The sequence below is a fragment of the Tetrao urogallus genome, assembly GCF_951394365.1.
Source record: "Tetrao urogallus genome assembly, chromosome: 15".
NCBI classification, from domain to species: domain Eukaryota; kingdom Metazoa; phylum Chordata; class Aves; order Galliformes; family Phasianidae; genus Tetrao; species Tetrao urogallus.
In genome coordinates, this window is record NC_136828.1 from 6698515 (window position 1) to 6714753 (window position 16239).

Below are 16239 nucleotides of genomic sequence, written 5' to 3' on the forward strand. Positions count from 1 at the left end.
TCAAGTTTGAATTTTATGGTATTTGAGACAGAATAGAATGTGTGCAGACAAACTTGATCCTTTGGTTCAAGTTCTAGGGTCTTATTTTGGGTGTAGAGCAAGTGCATTTATGTCTCCATTTGGTTTCTGTTTTATGGAAACTAAAAGCTTTCAGCAGGAGAAATAAACCCAGAGCAAGTTGGCCTTGGCTAAACAGTTGAAGAAAAACTGTCCTTAAACTTTAAAATTGTTTGTTAGATCTCAAGCAAATATTCAGGTGAAATAGGTCTTTTGAGGCCACCTCTGTGGTGCTATTTAGTGTTTTCCTCCCAGCAGGTGTGTTGAGAAGCTTAACTCAAAGCAGCTCACAGAAAGCCTGTCTTTATATTCTAGCTGTTAGATGGGCTGTGTTAATGAAGTGAAATGTCCAGTAGCATTGCTTTATTTTTCAGCTTGTAATGACCAGCCTACAGTCCATTCTAGAAAATGTGGATACGCCGGAGTTACTGTGTAAATGTGTCAAGTGCATTCTTCTGTTGTCCCGATGTTATCCGCACATCTTCAGCACCAATTTTCGGGTAAGCTTAATTTGTTCTCTGTATTTTTCTCTCTGAGGTAGAAAAGTTGCTGTTATATATTTAAATAACTTTTTTCCCTTCCGTTTTCCCCCAAAATTTCTTTACAGGACACAGTGGACATACTGGTTGGGTGGCATATAGATCACACTCAGAAACCTTCATTGACTCAACAGGTGTCTGGTGAGTTTGGCTGAAGGGCTGCAGATATCCATTCTGGCTTGCAGGAGTTGAGGTGGGAGGCTACACTAATCTGGTTCTACTAAGGTGAAAGGTGACAAAATGAAAATGAGTTTCTTGCTCTGCAACGATAGATTTTGTTCCTAATTTTTAATTTTTTTTTGCCATTTTATGATATAGATGGAAAGATGGGACACTTTAGACTGTATTTAAGCATCAGTTAATTTGTGCAACTCCTTAATCATTAGTAGGCTTATGAATTTTAAATTCTCAAAAATTAAGTGACGTAAGATAAACTGTCTTTTATATACCTAAAGAAACTGTTGCGGTATAGATGCTTTAGTTTACAAAAATCTCTTTTTTGTGCATTAACTAGTTCCTTTGTTTTAATTGGCCTGGTGTTTTTATGTAGGATGGCTGCAGAGCTTGGAGCCCTTTTGGGTGGCTGATCTTACTTTTTCTACCACACTCTTGGGTCAATTTTTAGAAGATATGGAAGCTTATGCTGAGGTAAATAAGGCTTGACTGTATATGCCAGAGTTAACTGTTACAGATTTCATTAAGACATACACAGCTGTTATTTAGGCATGTATTATCCTTGCAGAAAATGAAATCCTAGGGTTTTCCTGGGGAAAAGAGGGTCAGATTGCAGAGTATATATTCAAGTTATATGGAATGACAGTTGTAGAGTGCTCATGGACTATTTGGACTGCAATCATATCCAGGCTGTCAGCCCTTGTCATTGAGAGTATCATGTTAAATAAAATTATCAAAAGAGAACTCCCTTTATTTTTAAAATGCTGCAGTGAAGACATTTTTACTATTTTTCCTTATTTTCTTTTTGTCCAACATTGGTGTGTTTTGGTAGAGGCTATTAAGAGGGGAGATGCTTATTGTTTCCATAGATTAATGGTAAATGTCTTTTTAAACAATAACAGGATACGTTCTGCAGAAAACAATGTAGCAAGAGGTTCTGCTCCTATTAGGAAACTGGAGCATAATGATTTAACTTTTCTTTGACACTGTAGCCTTTGCTTGTTAATACATCATAGAGTTTTTCTGAAGTTGTCATAAGATGAAGAATTTCTGGCTCCTGTACATTTTTATAACTGGATTGTGCTGTAGTCTGCATGTTAATGCAGTGCTAGCAGAATTGCCTTGCATGCAGATGGTATGGGTAAGGTTGTACTTCCTACACAATCTGTGTAACTCAAAGCAGAATAAATTGTTCAGTTCTATTAGCATACTTACACGTATGCTTATACTTCCAATGGTACAACTCCAGCATTCACACATCTCTTTGGCTCTCTTCTGCCCACAGAAACTTGCACTGCTGTAACTATAGGCACATGATTGAAACTATTAAGTTAGCATGGTAGGTTAATGCTTAGCAGCTTGTCTGCTGAACTGGACGGTCTGCATACTCCTAGTTGTGGAAGAGCCCTGAGATAACATGTTAATTTAAGTTGTGGGGAAGGTGATTCAGGCTAGTGTGTTCAGTCTTGCTGTGGGGTAGACCAAGGCTATATCTGTACTGCTGAGATCAGCACTGGGAAGGCTCCCAGGTACTGCTGCCAGCTGGCATGGAATAGCCTGCTTGGCCAAATCAGTCTGCAGATAAAGGTAGCTGTGTGTAAACAGTGTGTTGGGGGTGGCCATCTGGACATCCTGATGCCAAGCTGTGGCTAGAAGTTGTTTGGGATGGTGGTATGAAGGAACCTGCTGCAGCAGTGCTGCATGCCGTGTTCCAGAGACCAGAAGCATTATAAGGCTGTTTTAATTTTCAAGGTACAGTCTAAGAGCACTGTATTTTAGTGGCTAAGGTATGGAATGACATTTAATTACTATTCCGTGACTTGCATATCTTTGCGTGACTATTTTCTGTCTTTGCAAAATTAAGTACATTGGATAAATACATCTAAAACTGTATATGTTTGGAAACTTGTTATGATTAGTTCTAGTATCAAATGTTGATCTCTATGTATTTTAACTGTTAGTAATGTATCCTGACATACCTGTGCACTGCAGGACCTCAGCCATGTGGCTTCTGGGGAGTCCCTAGATGAAGATATTCCTCCTCCCTCTGTATCACTACCTAAACTGGCTGCACTTCTTCGAGTTTTCAGTACTGTGGTGAGAAGCATTGGGGAGCGCTTCAGCCCCATTAGAGGACCACCAATTACAGAGGCATATGTAACTGATGTAAGAATTGAAGTTTTTGCTTTTCTTCATTGCTGACGTGATTTATTATCATGTGGTGACAGTTTTTTTTTGATTGATGAATATATGCTAAGCTTGAATCAAGTATATTCCTTTAAAGAATTATACTGCGAGAATTTTATTCAATGTTGAGGTACATTGTGGCAGTGGCATATTGGAAGCCTATGCAGAAGATGTGAGTGGTTTCTTGTAGGCAGTTGATTTCATGCAGTTAAATTTGTGTCTGTTAGCTTTTTGTTACTGTGCAGTTACCATTTGTTCCAATTGCTGTGGTGTTATAAAATCTGAAATTGTGTGCTTTATGAAGTGTAGTTTTTACGTTACTTGTGGTGAAGTTACATCTAAGTAAAATATGATAGTAAAGTCCTCTTGTGCTATAGAGGACTTTGTTCGTGGTTAGTGTAATACAGTGCAACGTGAGAACTAGCTGCTATATTTCTGTGTCATGACCAGTAGAGGGTGTGAATGACATTGAAACAAAGATTGCACAAGATAAAAATATCTGTAATCAACATTGTGTTGTTGTTGAGCTGCACAACTGGCATCTGTGCTCCTGCAGAGTTCTGTTAGGGACAGAACAACTTCTCAAATAAATAACAGTATTGATTTCCCAAGTAAAGACAAGAAAGTTGTGTAACTTGTCTTAATCTGCAGAGGATTCTTGTGATGTAAATTCCAGAAGGAGATTTAGTCTGTTTTTTAGGAAAGAACAGGAGTTTGTTGTTATCAGTTGTAGAATGGACGTCTGGATAATGGATTTGGGTTTTCTGGGTCCATTCAGGCCTTTAGCTAATAAGAAGCAAGCAGATAGGAGTTTATTTCTCTTCTTACACCTGTGCAGTGCAATACCATGGTGTATGTGATTCAGAAAAATATTCTTTTGAGAGAGTAGGCCATGATGCAGAGTATGTTAAGGGGTAGAACATCAAATGGATGCAAGTATAATTAAATAACATAAGATTCTTGTCTCTTTTGGTTTTGAAATGGATTAATATAGATGTTTCTCTTAACTTTCCAGGTTCTCTACAGAGTAATGAGATGTGTGACTGCAGCAAACCAAGTATTCTTTTCAGAAGCAGTACTCACAGCTGCCAATGAGTGTGTTGGTGTTTTACTTGGCAGTCTGGATCCAAGTATGACCATACACTGTGACATGGTTATCACATACGGATTGGATCAAATGGAAAATTGTCAGACTTGTGGCACTGATTATATCATTTCAGTCCTGAATCTGTTGACACTGGTGTGTACATGTTGTTATTTTTCCCATGAGAAAATACTGTTGTTTTTTTAAGGCAGAATGCTTTTTTCTGTCTGTGATAGATGTATGCTTAAAACTCTACTTTTCCTGATTACAAGCAAGAAATTCTATTGCTAGTATTCATTCCTGAAAAGCCTGTGTTGCTAGCTTGTTTTTAGTTGCTAGCTTGTGCTTTTAGTTTTAGCCTGAATGTTGTTTTTATTTTGTTGGTTTCTTTATGTCTTGCTTGACTGTTGGTCTCTGCAGTTGATGCCACAAGAGTTTGAGTGCTTAATATTCTCAGTTTTTGTATTGAATGGTTTATGCCATCACCTGGGAAATCAGAATTCTTCAGAATGTAGCTCTTAGAGCACAAGTTTTTAAACTCCATGGATGCAGGTTGATGGAGCCATTTTCTCTCAGCTATTCCGTCAAAGCCTCAAAATGACTAATTCTTTGCATGGGTTTGGGAGAGCAAATACCAAATATTTGTGTTGGTGGGAGACTTTTAAATATACTCTATGCAAGGTAGAAAAAGTGTTTTGATTAATCTTTCGTAATTTATGGTAATATAATTAGATTAAAGGTATTTATTTAGAAATTGCTTAAATACTTTTCTTTTGTTTTATCCCCAGATTGTTGAACAAATAAATACAAAACTACCATCATCATTTGTAGAGAAGTTATTTATTCCGGAGTCTAAACTGCTTGTACTTCGTTATCATAAGGAGAAAGAGGTAAGAGAATTGGTGTTAATACAGCCTTCTTACACATGTAAGGGTGTAAAATGCTGTTCATTGTAAATAAGCTATAAGAAAGCACACTTAGCTAGTTTGTGATTTTGGTATTTGGGCTCCAGTGAGTGTTTGCAAGTTTCCTGCCTGATATGACAATGAAGTGCTTAGTTAATGTGGCTTTCATAGTCAGTGTGCATTATGTGAGTGGTCTAGAAAGCAATCTACGGACTGTGGATGATGCTTAATTACAGAAAACTGAAGATTAGGGATTAATATTGAGACTAAGTTATCCAGCTTTTAACTCTGCAGTGGTAATTAATTTCATTTTGATTCCACACTAATAGTTTGCTTCTTTATTTCATACTGTCAAGGTTGTTGCAGCAGCCCAAGCTGTGTATCAGGCAGTACTGAGCCTGAAGAACATTCCTGTTTTGGAGACTGCTTACAGGTTGATTCTAGGAGAAATGACCTGTGCTCTAAACAGTCTTCTCTATAGTTTACATCTTCCCGAGGCCTGTTCTGAAATCCAGCATGACTCTTTCAAGAAGCATGTATTCACTGTGGAAAATGCAAAGTTTGTTGTTATATTTGACCTCAGTGCCCTAAGTACTATTGGAAATGCTAAGAACTCATTAATTGGGGTGAGTAAAGATCATATAGATAAAGTCTGTGCAATTTTAACTTCGTGCATAATGAAAAGTGTTTTCTAAGGTAGAATGTCTTAGCAGGGTTATTCCTGAATTGAAGCCGTTGTTGTCAGCAAAATTCTGCTTTTTGAAAGTTGCCAGATAAAAGCAGCTTCAGTGTCTCTGCTGGTAGTGTATCAGCTGTGCGGAAATACTTGTTATGGGTTATTCTAAGTAAGCATAAGCTACTCTTAACAAATCGTTTAAAAAGGGGAAAAAATCAGTTATGATCAAGATCAGGGAATTAATGGAGTTGTAAAACACTGTTTTCCATGGGAACAAGTGAAACAATAGTTAACTGTATGGAAGGCTGCACTTGAAAAGTGAATCCTATTTATTATGTTTCTGTGCTTACGTTACAATTTTCTTATAGATGTGGGCCCTTTCACCAACTGTGTTTGCACTACTGAGTAAAAATCTGATGATTGTTCATGGTGACATAGCAGTTCATTTTCCTGCTGTCCAGTATGCAGTGCTCTATACGCTGTACTCACATTGTTCCAGGTACGGAGGCTCGTAGTTCATCAGTATTTTAAGAGCACTAGGATGAGTTTATTTGAATGGAATAAATATGGGATGGAGGAATGTATTAAATAGGGTTTAACAATTAAAGTTTTGCCCAACACACTCTGATCAGTTTTTATTTAGTAAATTGCAGGGAGCCTGCATCTCAAGCAGCAAAGCATGCTCCAGCTTAAAGTTTGACATCTAATTTGGAGGAAGATAAGGAGTCTGGAGTTTGAGTAGAGGGAAGTGAGGAAGAAAATGTTTGGGTTTTGACATTATATGTAGTCTTGTGATGTTATAACCATATTAACTTCTGCTTTCTTTCTTTTTGTTTCTTATATACTGTAAGAAAATATCTTTTTTTTTTTTTTCTTTTCTTGCCTTGCCTTTCAGACATGACCATTTTATATCCAGTAGCCTCAGTTCTTCCTCTCCTTCCCTGTTCGATGGTGCAGTTATTAGTACTGTAACCACAGCAACAAAAAAACATTTCTCAATCATACTGAACCTTTTGGGGCTATTGCTGAAGAAGGATAACCTTACTCAAGATACCAGGTAGCTGTCGTTTTCTTATTAACCAGGAAATGTCTTCTCCCAGCGGAATGACTTCATTTGGAAAACGGGATTTATTTTCTTGAGTAAAACGTGGTGTAACTTTAACCAGTGAGATGTTTGGTTTTTATGAAACAAGAATAATGGAGCATATGTGGGAAAAGTAGCTGCTCACTTTTACACATGAAAATTAAATAAATTGCAACCATCATATGATCTATACGTTAAAATCAGAGCTGCCAAACTTCACCGAAAAAAGGGTTTTGCTAATTGAAAGTACCCTACTAGAAGAGCTGCATGCCTGTTTTACCGAGATGTTGTGAAATCTAAGGATGATCTTAATGTTACAAAACCTTTTAAATAAAAGAGGAGAACTGTGGTATGATGTTGAACTGTAACATGAAGTAATTTAAGTTGTATTGAAAGGAATTTTTGTGACTGTATGGAGTAACTAATAGTTCTCGTTTTTTTTTTTTTGAAGGAAACTGCTTATGACATGGGCTTTGGAAGTGGCTGTTCTGATGAAAAAATCAGAGACATATGCACCCTTATTTTCTCTCCCATCTTTCCATAAGTTTTGCAAAGGACTTTTAGCAAACAGTAAGACTTTATTCACTGACTGTCTCTTTTATGCCATAATTACATACAACCTTTCGTTTTACATATCATGGTTAACTGTAACTGTGATTGTTCTACTTTTAGAAGTGCTTCTGGTCTTTATTATGTGAAAACTTGCACTCCTGTCCTTTTTTCCTGAACACATCCCTTGTCATGACTTAAGCAAACAGTTATTTTCTTAAAATAATACCTCATGGATGTGATGGTAATCTACATAAAACAGCAGCAATATCCTAATTCTACGAGTATGATGTGTATGAGTATTATTTGACTAAGAAGCAGCAGAACAATTCCATAACATGATACATTGTTCTGGACTTTAGAATAATCTGGAAATTGAGTTATGGGAGCAAGTGCTTTTGGTAGCTTAGTACTAGCAAGAGCACTATGTTTCCAAGATCAGGAGTTGCTAACTTTTATTCTTACTGGAAGTAAATGGTATATGCCAATGAATGGAGGCCATAACATAATTAGCTGATCAGAGGTTAGAAAAGGTCGCACAAAGGACTAGTGAGGCAGGTGACTTCCTATTAAACAGAGTATTTATCTGATACAGCAAAACTACCCAACTAAACAAAAACAGAAATAAGGCATAAAGCCTCTGAATAATAGCTGTTCTGTAAAAATATGTGGATGGTCTGCAGCAACCAGAGTAATGTGTCAGTTATGTGTTTCTAGCAACAGTAACTTTTTCAATTCCTTAATTTAGCCCTTCTGGAAGATGTGAATATTTGTCTTCAAGCATGTAGCAGCCTCCATGCCCTGTCTTCCTCCCTACCAGATGACCTTTTACAAAGGTACTTGCACACATTATATATGTTATTTGAGTTATGCTGTTCATGGAAATGTTAAGAGTTTTTTTCCACCCGCTTTTTGTTGCAGATGTGTTGATGTGTGTCGTGTTCAACTGGTTCATAGTGGTGCTCGTGTGAGGCAGACTTTTGGAAAACTTCTAAAGTCAATTCGCTTAGATGTGGTGTTGAGGTAAGTTTTTCAGATTCACTCCATATGGAGAATAGTTTTCTTTCTTTCTTAGAATGCTTTCTGTAGAATGAAAAATAATGCTTAATGGATTTTTTTTCTCTTCTACTGTGCGATTTAAAATCACTGCTCAGTAAACTAGTAAGAGTATGAGCAAACTTGATAAACTATGCTGCACTTCTTGAAACAAATTATGACTGCTTCTAAGGTCCGTGTTATCCAGAGCTTCAACAGTATTTTGTCTTACTCTTACCATAAAGAATTAAACCGATAAAGTGTGTTGTCTTATCTCCAAAGAGTGTGCTAATTTCCTCTCATTGTATGTGTATAAATATATGTATGTCTTCTGCTTCACTTCTTTCTGATCTATTCAATTACATGGCTTGTTTTTCCCACTGTTCCTGCAGTAACCGTACCCACACAGAAATACAAGAAATTTCGTTGGCTATAAGAAGTCATATGAGCAAAGCTCCAAGTAATACATTCCACCCACAGGATTTCTCTGATGTCATTAGTTTTATTTTGTATGGAAGCACTCATCGAACTGGGTAAGAACTTCTTTTAAAAACTGAAATTAATTGATGTTGAACAAATAGTGAAGAGTTTCAAACTGTCTAATTTAAAATTTGTAACTATATTGTTACACTGTTTTATCTTCAGTCTTTTTTTTTTAAGGTTCCTTTCAAGTATTTATAAATATCCTCAAATATACATACTCACATTATGCATGTAGCTGCTGAAAATAATCTCCTGAGAGATTTGACTGAGAGCAATAAGTAGCTGGCATTTTTTTTGTGTGCATTATAATCGTGTTACTGTATGAACTTGTGTTTATGTACTGATGTTTTCTTTCAGGAAAGATAATTGGTTGGAAAGGTTGTTCTATAGCTGTCAAAGGCTGGATAAACGAGATCAACCAACCATCCCTCGTAATCTGCTCAAGACTGATGCTGTTCTCTGGCAATGGGCCGTTTGGGAAGCAGCTCAGTTTACTGTTCTTTCTAAGCTGAGAACTCCCCTGGGTAGAGCCCAAGATACATTTCAAACAATTGAAGGTAATGTAAAGATTCTTTTTTCGTAGGATTTTTTTTATAGGTTTGTGTGGCTAAGAAATTCGTGTCCAAGGCAGGGAATGTAATGGTTTTATTTTTCAGTGGTAATAGATTTTAACATATCTTTGTGTAAGGTGCTAAGAAGAGCAGAATATCAGTTTCATAATCATGATTTTTTGAGAGACTTTGTTTTAGCATTGCTGTCTCTGGACATGTTGATTTAAAGCGTTATCTCGTGAATGTTTTTTTTCTTCCATGTTTTGGTGGCATATGTAGGTATTATTAGGAGTCTTGCAGCGCATACACTAAACCCTGATCAAGATGTTAGCCAGTGGACTACTGCAGACAATGATGAAGGACACAGCAGCAATCAACTCAGGCTTGTTCTCCTTCTACAGTATCTGGAGAACTTGGAAAAACTGATGTACAATGCTTATGAAGGATGTGCCAATGCCCTCACCTCTCCACCCAAGGTTTGTGTCTGATGTTACTAGAAACCATCTGTTGACTTGAGGAAAACATTTTCAGGATTGTGTGGGTCTTAAATCTGAAACATTTTGGATTCTACAGCATTTAAGCACATACTCTAATGAAACTTGAACAGCTTCTAAAGCAGGGTTTGAGAATATTTGTCTGGCTATGATGTAGTTTTTTCTTAGAAAATGGGGGGTTGGGAGGGAAGAGCTTATTTTTGGAGTATCAGCATGCATAGTGATAGCAGTAAGCAAATCTGAGTACCAGATTATTATTGTTGTTGCTTGTCTGTATGTTGTCAGTAGTCCTCTGCTGTAGCATTATTTGGGATCTCAGATTGCCTTTTGAAAAATTAAATATTTGTAAGATGCAGTTTTCTGTAGTTTTAGATCCTTCACTGTTGAAATAAGTTAATTACCAGACTTTGTTATTACAGTAATATGTAACTTAATCTTGAAGTGAATTAACATTTTCAGCTTAGTAGTGTGCCAGGTCAGCTGCATGCTGTGCATGATTTCTGGATACTTGTATTCAGAACATTCAAAATGCAGATTTTTAACATGTTTTTTCTCTGAGGCTGAATTTCCAGCTGAGAGGTCAAGAAACCTGTCATGACTTTAATTGTTTTTCGTATTAAGCACTGAATGCAATTATTTGTACAAAAGACAGGGATTGTAAAATTGTCCTTTTCTGTCTTAAAAGGTTATCAGGACATTCTTTTATACTAATCGCCAGACGTGCCAAGATTGGCTGACACGGATTAGACTTTCCATCATGAGAGTTGGGCTGCTGGCTGGCCAGCCTGCTGTGACAGTCAGACATGGTTTTGATTTGCTCACAGAAATGAAAACTAATAACAGTTTATCTCAGGTATTCTCTTTTAAAATGCTGTTGACTGTTGTAAAAAAAATATCCCTACTATGTCTTAAAATTTAATTTAATGTAATCAGTGGGTATTAAACCAAGTGTTTTATAAGAGTGGCTTTTACATGAAACGCAAGTTTTGAGGTTTATACTTCTCTATTGACAGACTTTTGTGGTTAGGTGATACTGTGGATTGGAGACTGCAGCGACTCTGCTCATTCGGCCAAATAAAGTACATAAGTGAATGCTGTTTGAATTGAGCAGTTTTGGTTTAAGCAAAAGGCACCGCTTAAACCCTAAGAAACTTGCCATTCTGCTCTATTAGTTTGAGGTTTGTGTCAGAGTCTGACTTGTCACTGTGAGCAGAAGGGGTGCATCGTGAGGGATTTTTTCCTGCACGAAGTAACTGGCAGATAAACATAGGGGTGGGATGAGGGAATCGAATGGTTGTTTGCTTAAAAAAGTCAGCAATTTGGTTTGCTGAAACCTTTCAACTAAAGACATTTGCTAGGCGTTTCTTACTCCTGCTTCTTTATGAATTCCTAGATTTATTTTTAGGTAGCTGTAGACCACTATACATAGTGACTACAAGCTATTAACATTCAAGCTGGGAATTTGTGGCATGAATGCTTTCTTGAGTACCACTGCTTTTCCAAAGGCAGTGTTAATGGAGGGATGGACAGAGTACTACACAGTAGGCATATAATGAAGAACTTTACTCTATTCAAGCACTTAACAATGCATGCAACTCTTACTTCATTTGAGATTTGTTAAATAAAGGTTTTGGTTTGGTTTTAGGGAAATGAATTGGAAGTGACAATTATGATGCTGGTGGAAGCTTTATGTGAACTTCACTGCCCTGAAGCTATTCAGGGTATAGCTGTCTGGTCTTCTGCTGTAGTTGGGAAGAGTCTTACCTGGATCAACTCTGTAGCTCAACAGGCAGAAGGGCGGTAAGTTTTTGTTTTGTTTTTTCAGATAATCGAATGTTACAAATTTGGACTTTGTTTCTTCCTATGCATATTTCTACTGTTTATTACATCAAGCATTTTTAGATATTTTAATTTTAGTTTATCTGTGTTATTGGGATTTTAGTATATATGGTGTTCAGAGGTTCCTTTTTTCTTAGTTTCTTCCACGTAACGATACTGTTTCAGTTTCTGTTGCAAAATATTATTGCTACAAATATCTTCTATTTTATTTTCTGGCCAGTGGCAAGATGTGAGTATTGGTCATGGTTTGCCAAGAGAAGTAATCCAAGGGAGATGCTTTGCAGATTTATTTTTCATTTTCATTTTTTAGAAAAAAAATGGCTTTGGCTACAGTTACTATTTGGTTGGTTGGAGTTCAACATAGCATGAGCCAGAATTGTAGTGATGCTGTCTCCTTAAAGCAGTACATACTGTCTTCTGTATGAAATGAAAAATGGGCATTTTTTGATTAATTAGTTTGTCTGTTAGCAGAAGATTAAAAAAGAAAAAAAAAAAAAACACCCAAGATTTTAATATTTACAACTATTTTCCCATTTTTGCAAGATTATTTAAAATAGTGTGCAGGATTGTAATGATACCTGAGGAGTTGCTCAGAAATGTCAGACTTAATATGTGAATTGGTTGTTCTAGACCCAGTTTTACAATTCTCTATTAAATGTTTAACTCATTTACTTGCATTTGGGTGTGACAGCGTGACAGTCAAATTTAGGTCTTGCATCTACTTCAACCTGGAATTGGTTTGAAGTTGGATTACATCTGAATGGAAAAGCTTTAAGACAATGCTAGAATCTAGAAATTCAACTCGCAGGCTTGTTTTGATGTTAATCAGTCTTTCTGTTGCTGAAGATAAGAAATGAACATTTGGGTTGTTGTAAAGAAATGTTGCCAGAACACCACTGTACCAGAAAGAAAACTGATTCTGTAAAATGCTGACAAAAATATTAAACTATTTAAGGTTTGAAAAAGCAACTGCGGAGTACCAGGAGCACCTGTGTGCCATGACAGGAGTAGATTGCTGTATATCAGGCTTTGACAAAACCGTTCTGAAGTTGGCCAATTCCAACAGTGTGAATAACGCCAGCCCAAAGCACTCCTTGAATGGTCAGTATTTGTTGGCTTCTTCTGGAAAGTGTGTGCATAAAATTTAGAATGTTCGTTTGTAATTGTAGCATCTGATTCAAAATTAAGTGACCTGTTTCTGCCTGCAGTTAAATTTAATCACTTAATGCCATTGAAATGAACATCACTTATACATATGACAGTTTGCAGTATTGATGTCTAGCTGAATGAGATTCATAGGTAAAGTATTGTGTTTTAGTAGGTTAATAAGACTTAGTGTTTACTGCATAGATGTATTATAGCTGCACGACTGATTAAAGGTTTTCTGAGCTGAGACTTCATTATTGTCTCATCTTTGAGAAGAGAGATCCTTTGTTCCTAATTCAGTCCTTCTGTTCTCCTGTTTTGAAACTCCTTTAGATAGATGGATGGAAGTTTTCCAAAACCTCCCTTGAAAAGATCCTACATATTAATTAATAAAATAAATAACAAAAAAACCCAACCAGGGGAAAACAGACCAAACATTCTTCCTCCACTCTGTACTTCCTTAACTACTATGTAACAGTTAAAAAGAATAATGTTTCTTGAGTAAAGATGTGTTACGTTTGAGCAACGTAGTTATTATTTTGAAGCACATGAGTATGTTTAGATGTACATACTGTTTTTTGTTGTTGCTACACAGGAGAAACTAGAAAAACTGTTCTGACTAAGCCAAGTGACTCTTCACCTGAAGTGATAAATTACTTGGGTAACAAGGCATGTGAATGTTACATTTCAATTGCTGATTGGTCTGCTGTTCAGGAATGGCAAAATATGGTCCATGACTTGAAGAAAAGCACGAATAATACCTCAATCAATCTGAAAGCAGATTTTAACTACATGAAGTAAGAATTTCATTCATTTATTCAGAAGTGTCTTACGCTATTGAAGGTCTTGTGGATTTTAGTAATAATGTCATTGAAATAAAGGTGTGATAAGTGTCCTCCTTAGGAGAGGCCTGTAAATATCATAATTAACATTGTGGGTAGTTGCCGTGGCTTTCTGACTGTTGAGGTTTTTAAGTGTTCAAGAATAAAGTCTTTGAATTGAAAGCAGAAGTTAGCAAACTTAATCTGGTTCTGCTAGTAGAAGGTGAATCCTTTCATATGGTTAACTTCTTAAAATGCCTGTTGTGGTACAGTTTTTGAAAGATACTCTAATGTAGAAAGTATATTAATATATTAATGAGGTGGATTTAGTGGCATAAATGTTTTTGTTTTTAATAGTTTTGAATTCCAGCTTTTGTGCTTCTTAAGCTTTGTCTGGTTCCTGAAAAATATTGATGATGTTGAAATAGGCCTTCAAGGTTTAAAGGTCCTTTCATTTAATTTGGCAGCTTTTGATTACTTTCCATCCCTGTTCTATTGCAGCTAAGCTTAGCAAAATCCTGAAATTACTTGAGTTAAATGAAGTTCCATCCCAAAGCTTACTTTCTATGCATAAAGAAAAAAAAATTGTTTTTGTTTTTAAATTCTTGCATAGTCAGACTTTCTATGGTCAGGAAGAAATGGTTAGAAAAGTATTATTCATGGTCTGTTAATACATCATTTCCAGCTGCAAAGTTTCTGTATTTTTCTTCTCATTTATAAATGCTTTATTAAAACCTGGGGGTTTTGATACCATTCTTTTTTTTCTTTTGTTTGAATGAGAGAGATTTAGTTTCTGGAATGAAGCAGGAAATGTGAAAATAAACCTGTAAAACTTGAATTGCAGATCTCTGAGCAGCTTTGAGTCCGGTGAGCTTACCGAATGCACTGAGCAACTGGAATTATTACCAGGAGAAAATATCAACCTACTTGCAGGGGGATCCAAAGAAAAAATAGGTATGTTAGTTGAAATAAGAAGTGACATGAGTTGAATTACAGAAGCAGATATTTCTCTGTTTATCTGTGTGACAAATGGTAACTTCTGAATGCAGTTTGCCATGTTTGGTGGACTGATGTGTAACCTTTATGAATTAAGCTTCAGAATGATTTGCAATGATAATTTGAAAAAATAACTTGTGATATTTAAAAAGTCTTTTGTGGAGTTAGTGTGTTGTAAGTAACTTGATAATATGAATGGATAGGCATATAAAAGTGAATTCTTTCCCTAAGACCATTGCTTTCAAAAATTCATTCTTAACATGTGATATTTGGAAATTCTACTTAGTTTCAACTTGTTTTCTCTTTGTAGACATGAAGAAGCTCCTTCCTAATATGCTGAGTCCTGACCCGAGAGAACTTCAAAAAGCAGTTGAAGTACAACTTCTGAGAAGTTCGGTGTGTCTGGCAACAGCTGTGAACCACATGGAACAGGAGCAGAAGTGGCAGTCAATATCTGAGTAAGTTACAGCATGTTATAAATGAGTGTAACCCACTGTGACAAGCTGTTCTAGTTTTTCAAATGAAACTTTGTGAGCTGCATAATCTGTACTTCAGCATTTATAGTACTGTTGACTCCTAGCTTACTCTGTTACGAGGCATAAGCTTACTCAGGGGACATGAATTGGTGTTTAACTTGAGACTTTTGAGTCAACATGTGACTTGTTATGTTTTTGAATGATTTCTTGATCGTCAATATGCAGATGTAGGAATTGCTTTTTTCTTCAGTATTTTTGATACTGTTTTCTAATAAATAGTCCAGCTAACAGAAATAACTGTTAACTTTTATTTCAGAAATGTTATAAAATACTTAAAACAAACATCACGAATAGCTATTGGACCTTTAAGACTTTCCACGCTCACTGTGTCTCAGTCTTTACCAGTGTTGAGCACTCTTCAGTTGTATTGTTCTTCTGCTTTAGAAAACACTGTCTCCAACAGGCTGACATCAGAGGTATGGCTGCGTGTTTTAATCAAATTTACGTTTTACAGTGTTCTAATTCTATAGCCATGTTATGAAGTATTGAATGTAGAATGTAGAACTAAAGAATCACTGAGGTTGGAGAAGACCTTCATGATAATCAAGTCCAGATGTCAGTCAGAGCTACTGAGTTACATCGCTAAACCGTATCAGTTAATGCCACATTTGAGCTGCCTCTAGGGATGGGAACTCCACTGCTTCCTTGGCAGCCCAGTCCAGTGCTTGACCATCTCCTCCAAGAGGAAACTCTTCCTGGTGTCTGGTCTAAATCTGCCTGGCAGTTTGGGACCGTTTCCTTTGAACCATGTTAGTCACACTGTAAAAAGGCCCTTTTAGTTTTGTGAAGTTCTTTGACCATGTGTTTTATTTTAAATTTACGCTTCAGATGGATTTCTGTAGCTCTAAGTACACCAGTTCTTTCAACATTTCTTTGAAAAGCAACTTAGAATAAAATTGCAATAACACCATGAAAGTAACCTTTAAATATAAAAAACAAAACAACACAATTAAAAACAATGTCAAACTTCAGTGAGCACAGATGACCTGTTTTCTGGAACGATAGGAGCAATAGAGCTTGTTGGTGAGCTCATTCTTGTGGTTGTCCTCTCAAAATCAAGCATGTCTTCGTAGGTCTACATAA

The 16239-nt window shown here is 36.4% G+C and overlaps 1 protein-coding gene across 1 annotated transcript in view; it reads left to right on the top strand.

Annotated features, from left to right (window-relative positions):
• SMG1 (SMG1 nonsense mediated mRNA decay associated PI3K related kinase) overlaps positions 1-16239 on the top strand; it is a gene marked incomplete at both ends in the record, with an annotated part of 58958 nt that overhangs the window by 19295 nt on the left and 23424 nt on the right. The window contains 22 exons of the mRNA XM_079542740.1: positions 432-557; positions 665-737; positions 1147-1244; positions 2763-2936; positions 3973-4197; positions 4830-4931; positions 5303-5572; positions 5991-6121; positions 6518-6679; positions 7158-7276; positions 8004-8091; positions 8177-8278; positions 8683-8823; positions 9131-9330; positions 9604-9800; positions 10504-10671; positions 11464-11618; positions 12613-12758; positions 13399-13600; positions 14469-14578; positions 14931-15078; positions 15413-15572. Of these exons, the coding sequence (XP_079398866.1) occupies positions 432-557; positions 665-737; positions 1147-1244; positions 2763-2936; positions 3973-4197; positions 4830-4931; positions 5303-5572; positions 5991-6121; positions 6518-6679; positions 7158-7276; positions 8004-8091; positions 8177-8278; positions 8683-8823; positions 9131-9330; positions 9604-9800; positions 10504-10671; positions 11464-11618; positions 12613-12758; positions 13399-13600; positions 14469-14578; positions 14931-15078; positions 15413-15572 (3297 nt within the window). The remainder of the gene's footprint in view (positions 1-431; positions 558-664; positions 738-1146; positions 1245-2762; positions 2937-3972; positions 4198-4829; positions 4932-5302; positions 5573-5990; positions 6122-6517; positions 6680-7157; positions 7277-8003; positions 8092-8176; positions 8279-8682; positions 8824-9130; positions 9331-9603; positions 9801-10503; positions 10672-11463; positions 11619-12612; positions 12759-13398; positions 13601-14468; positions 14579-14930; positions 15079-15412; positions 15573-16239) is intronic.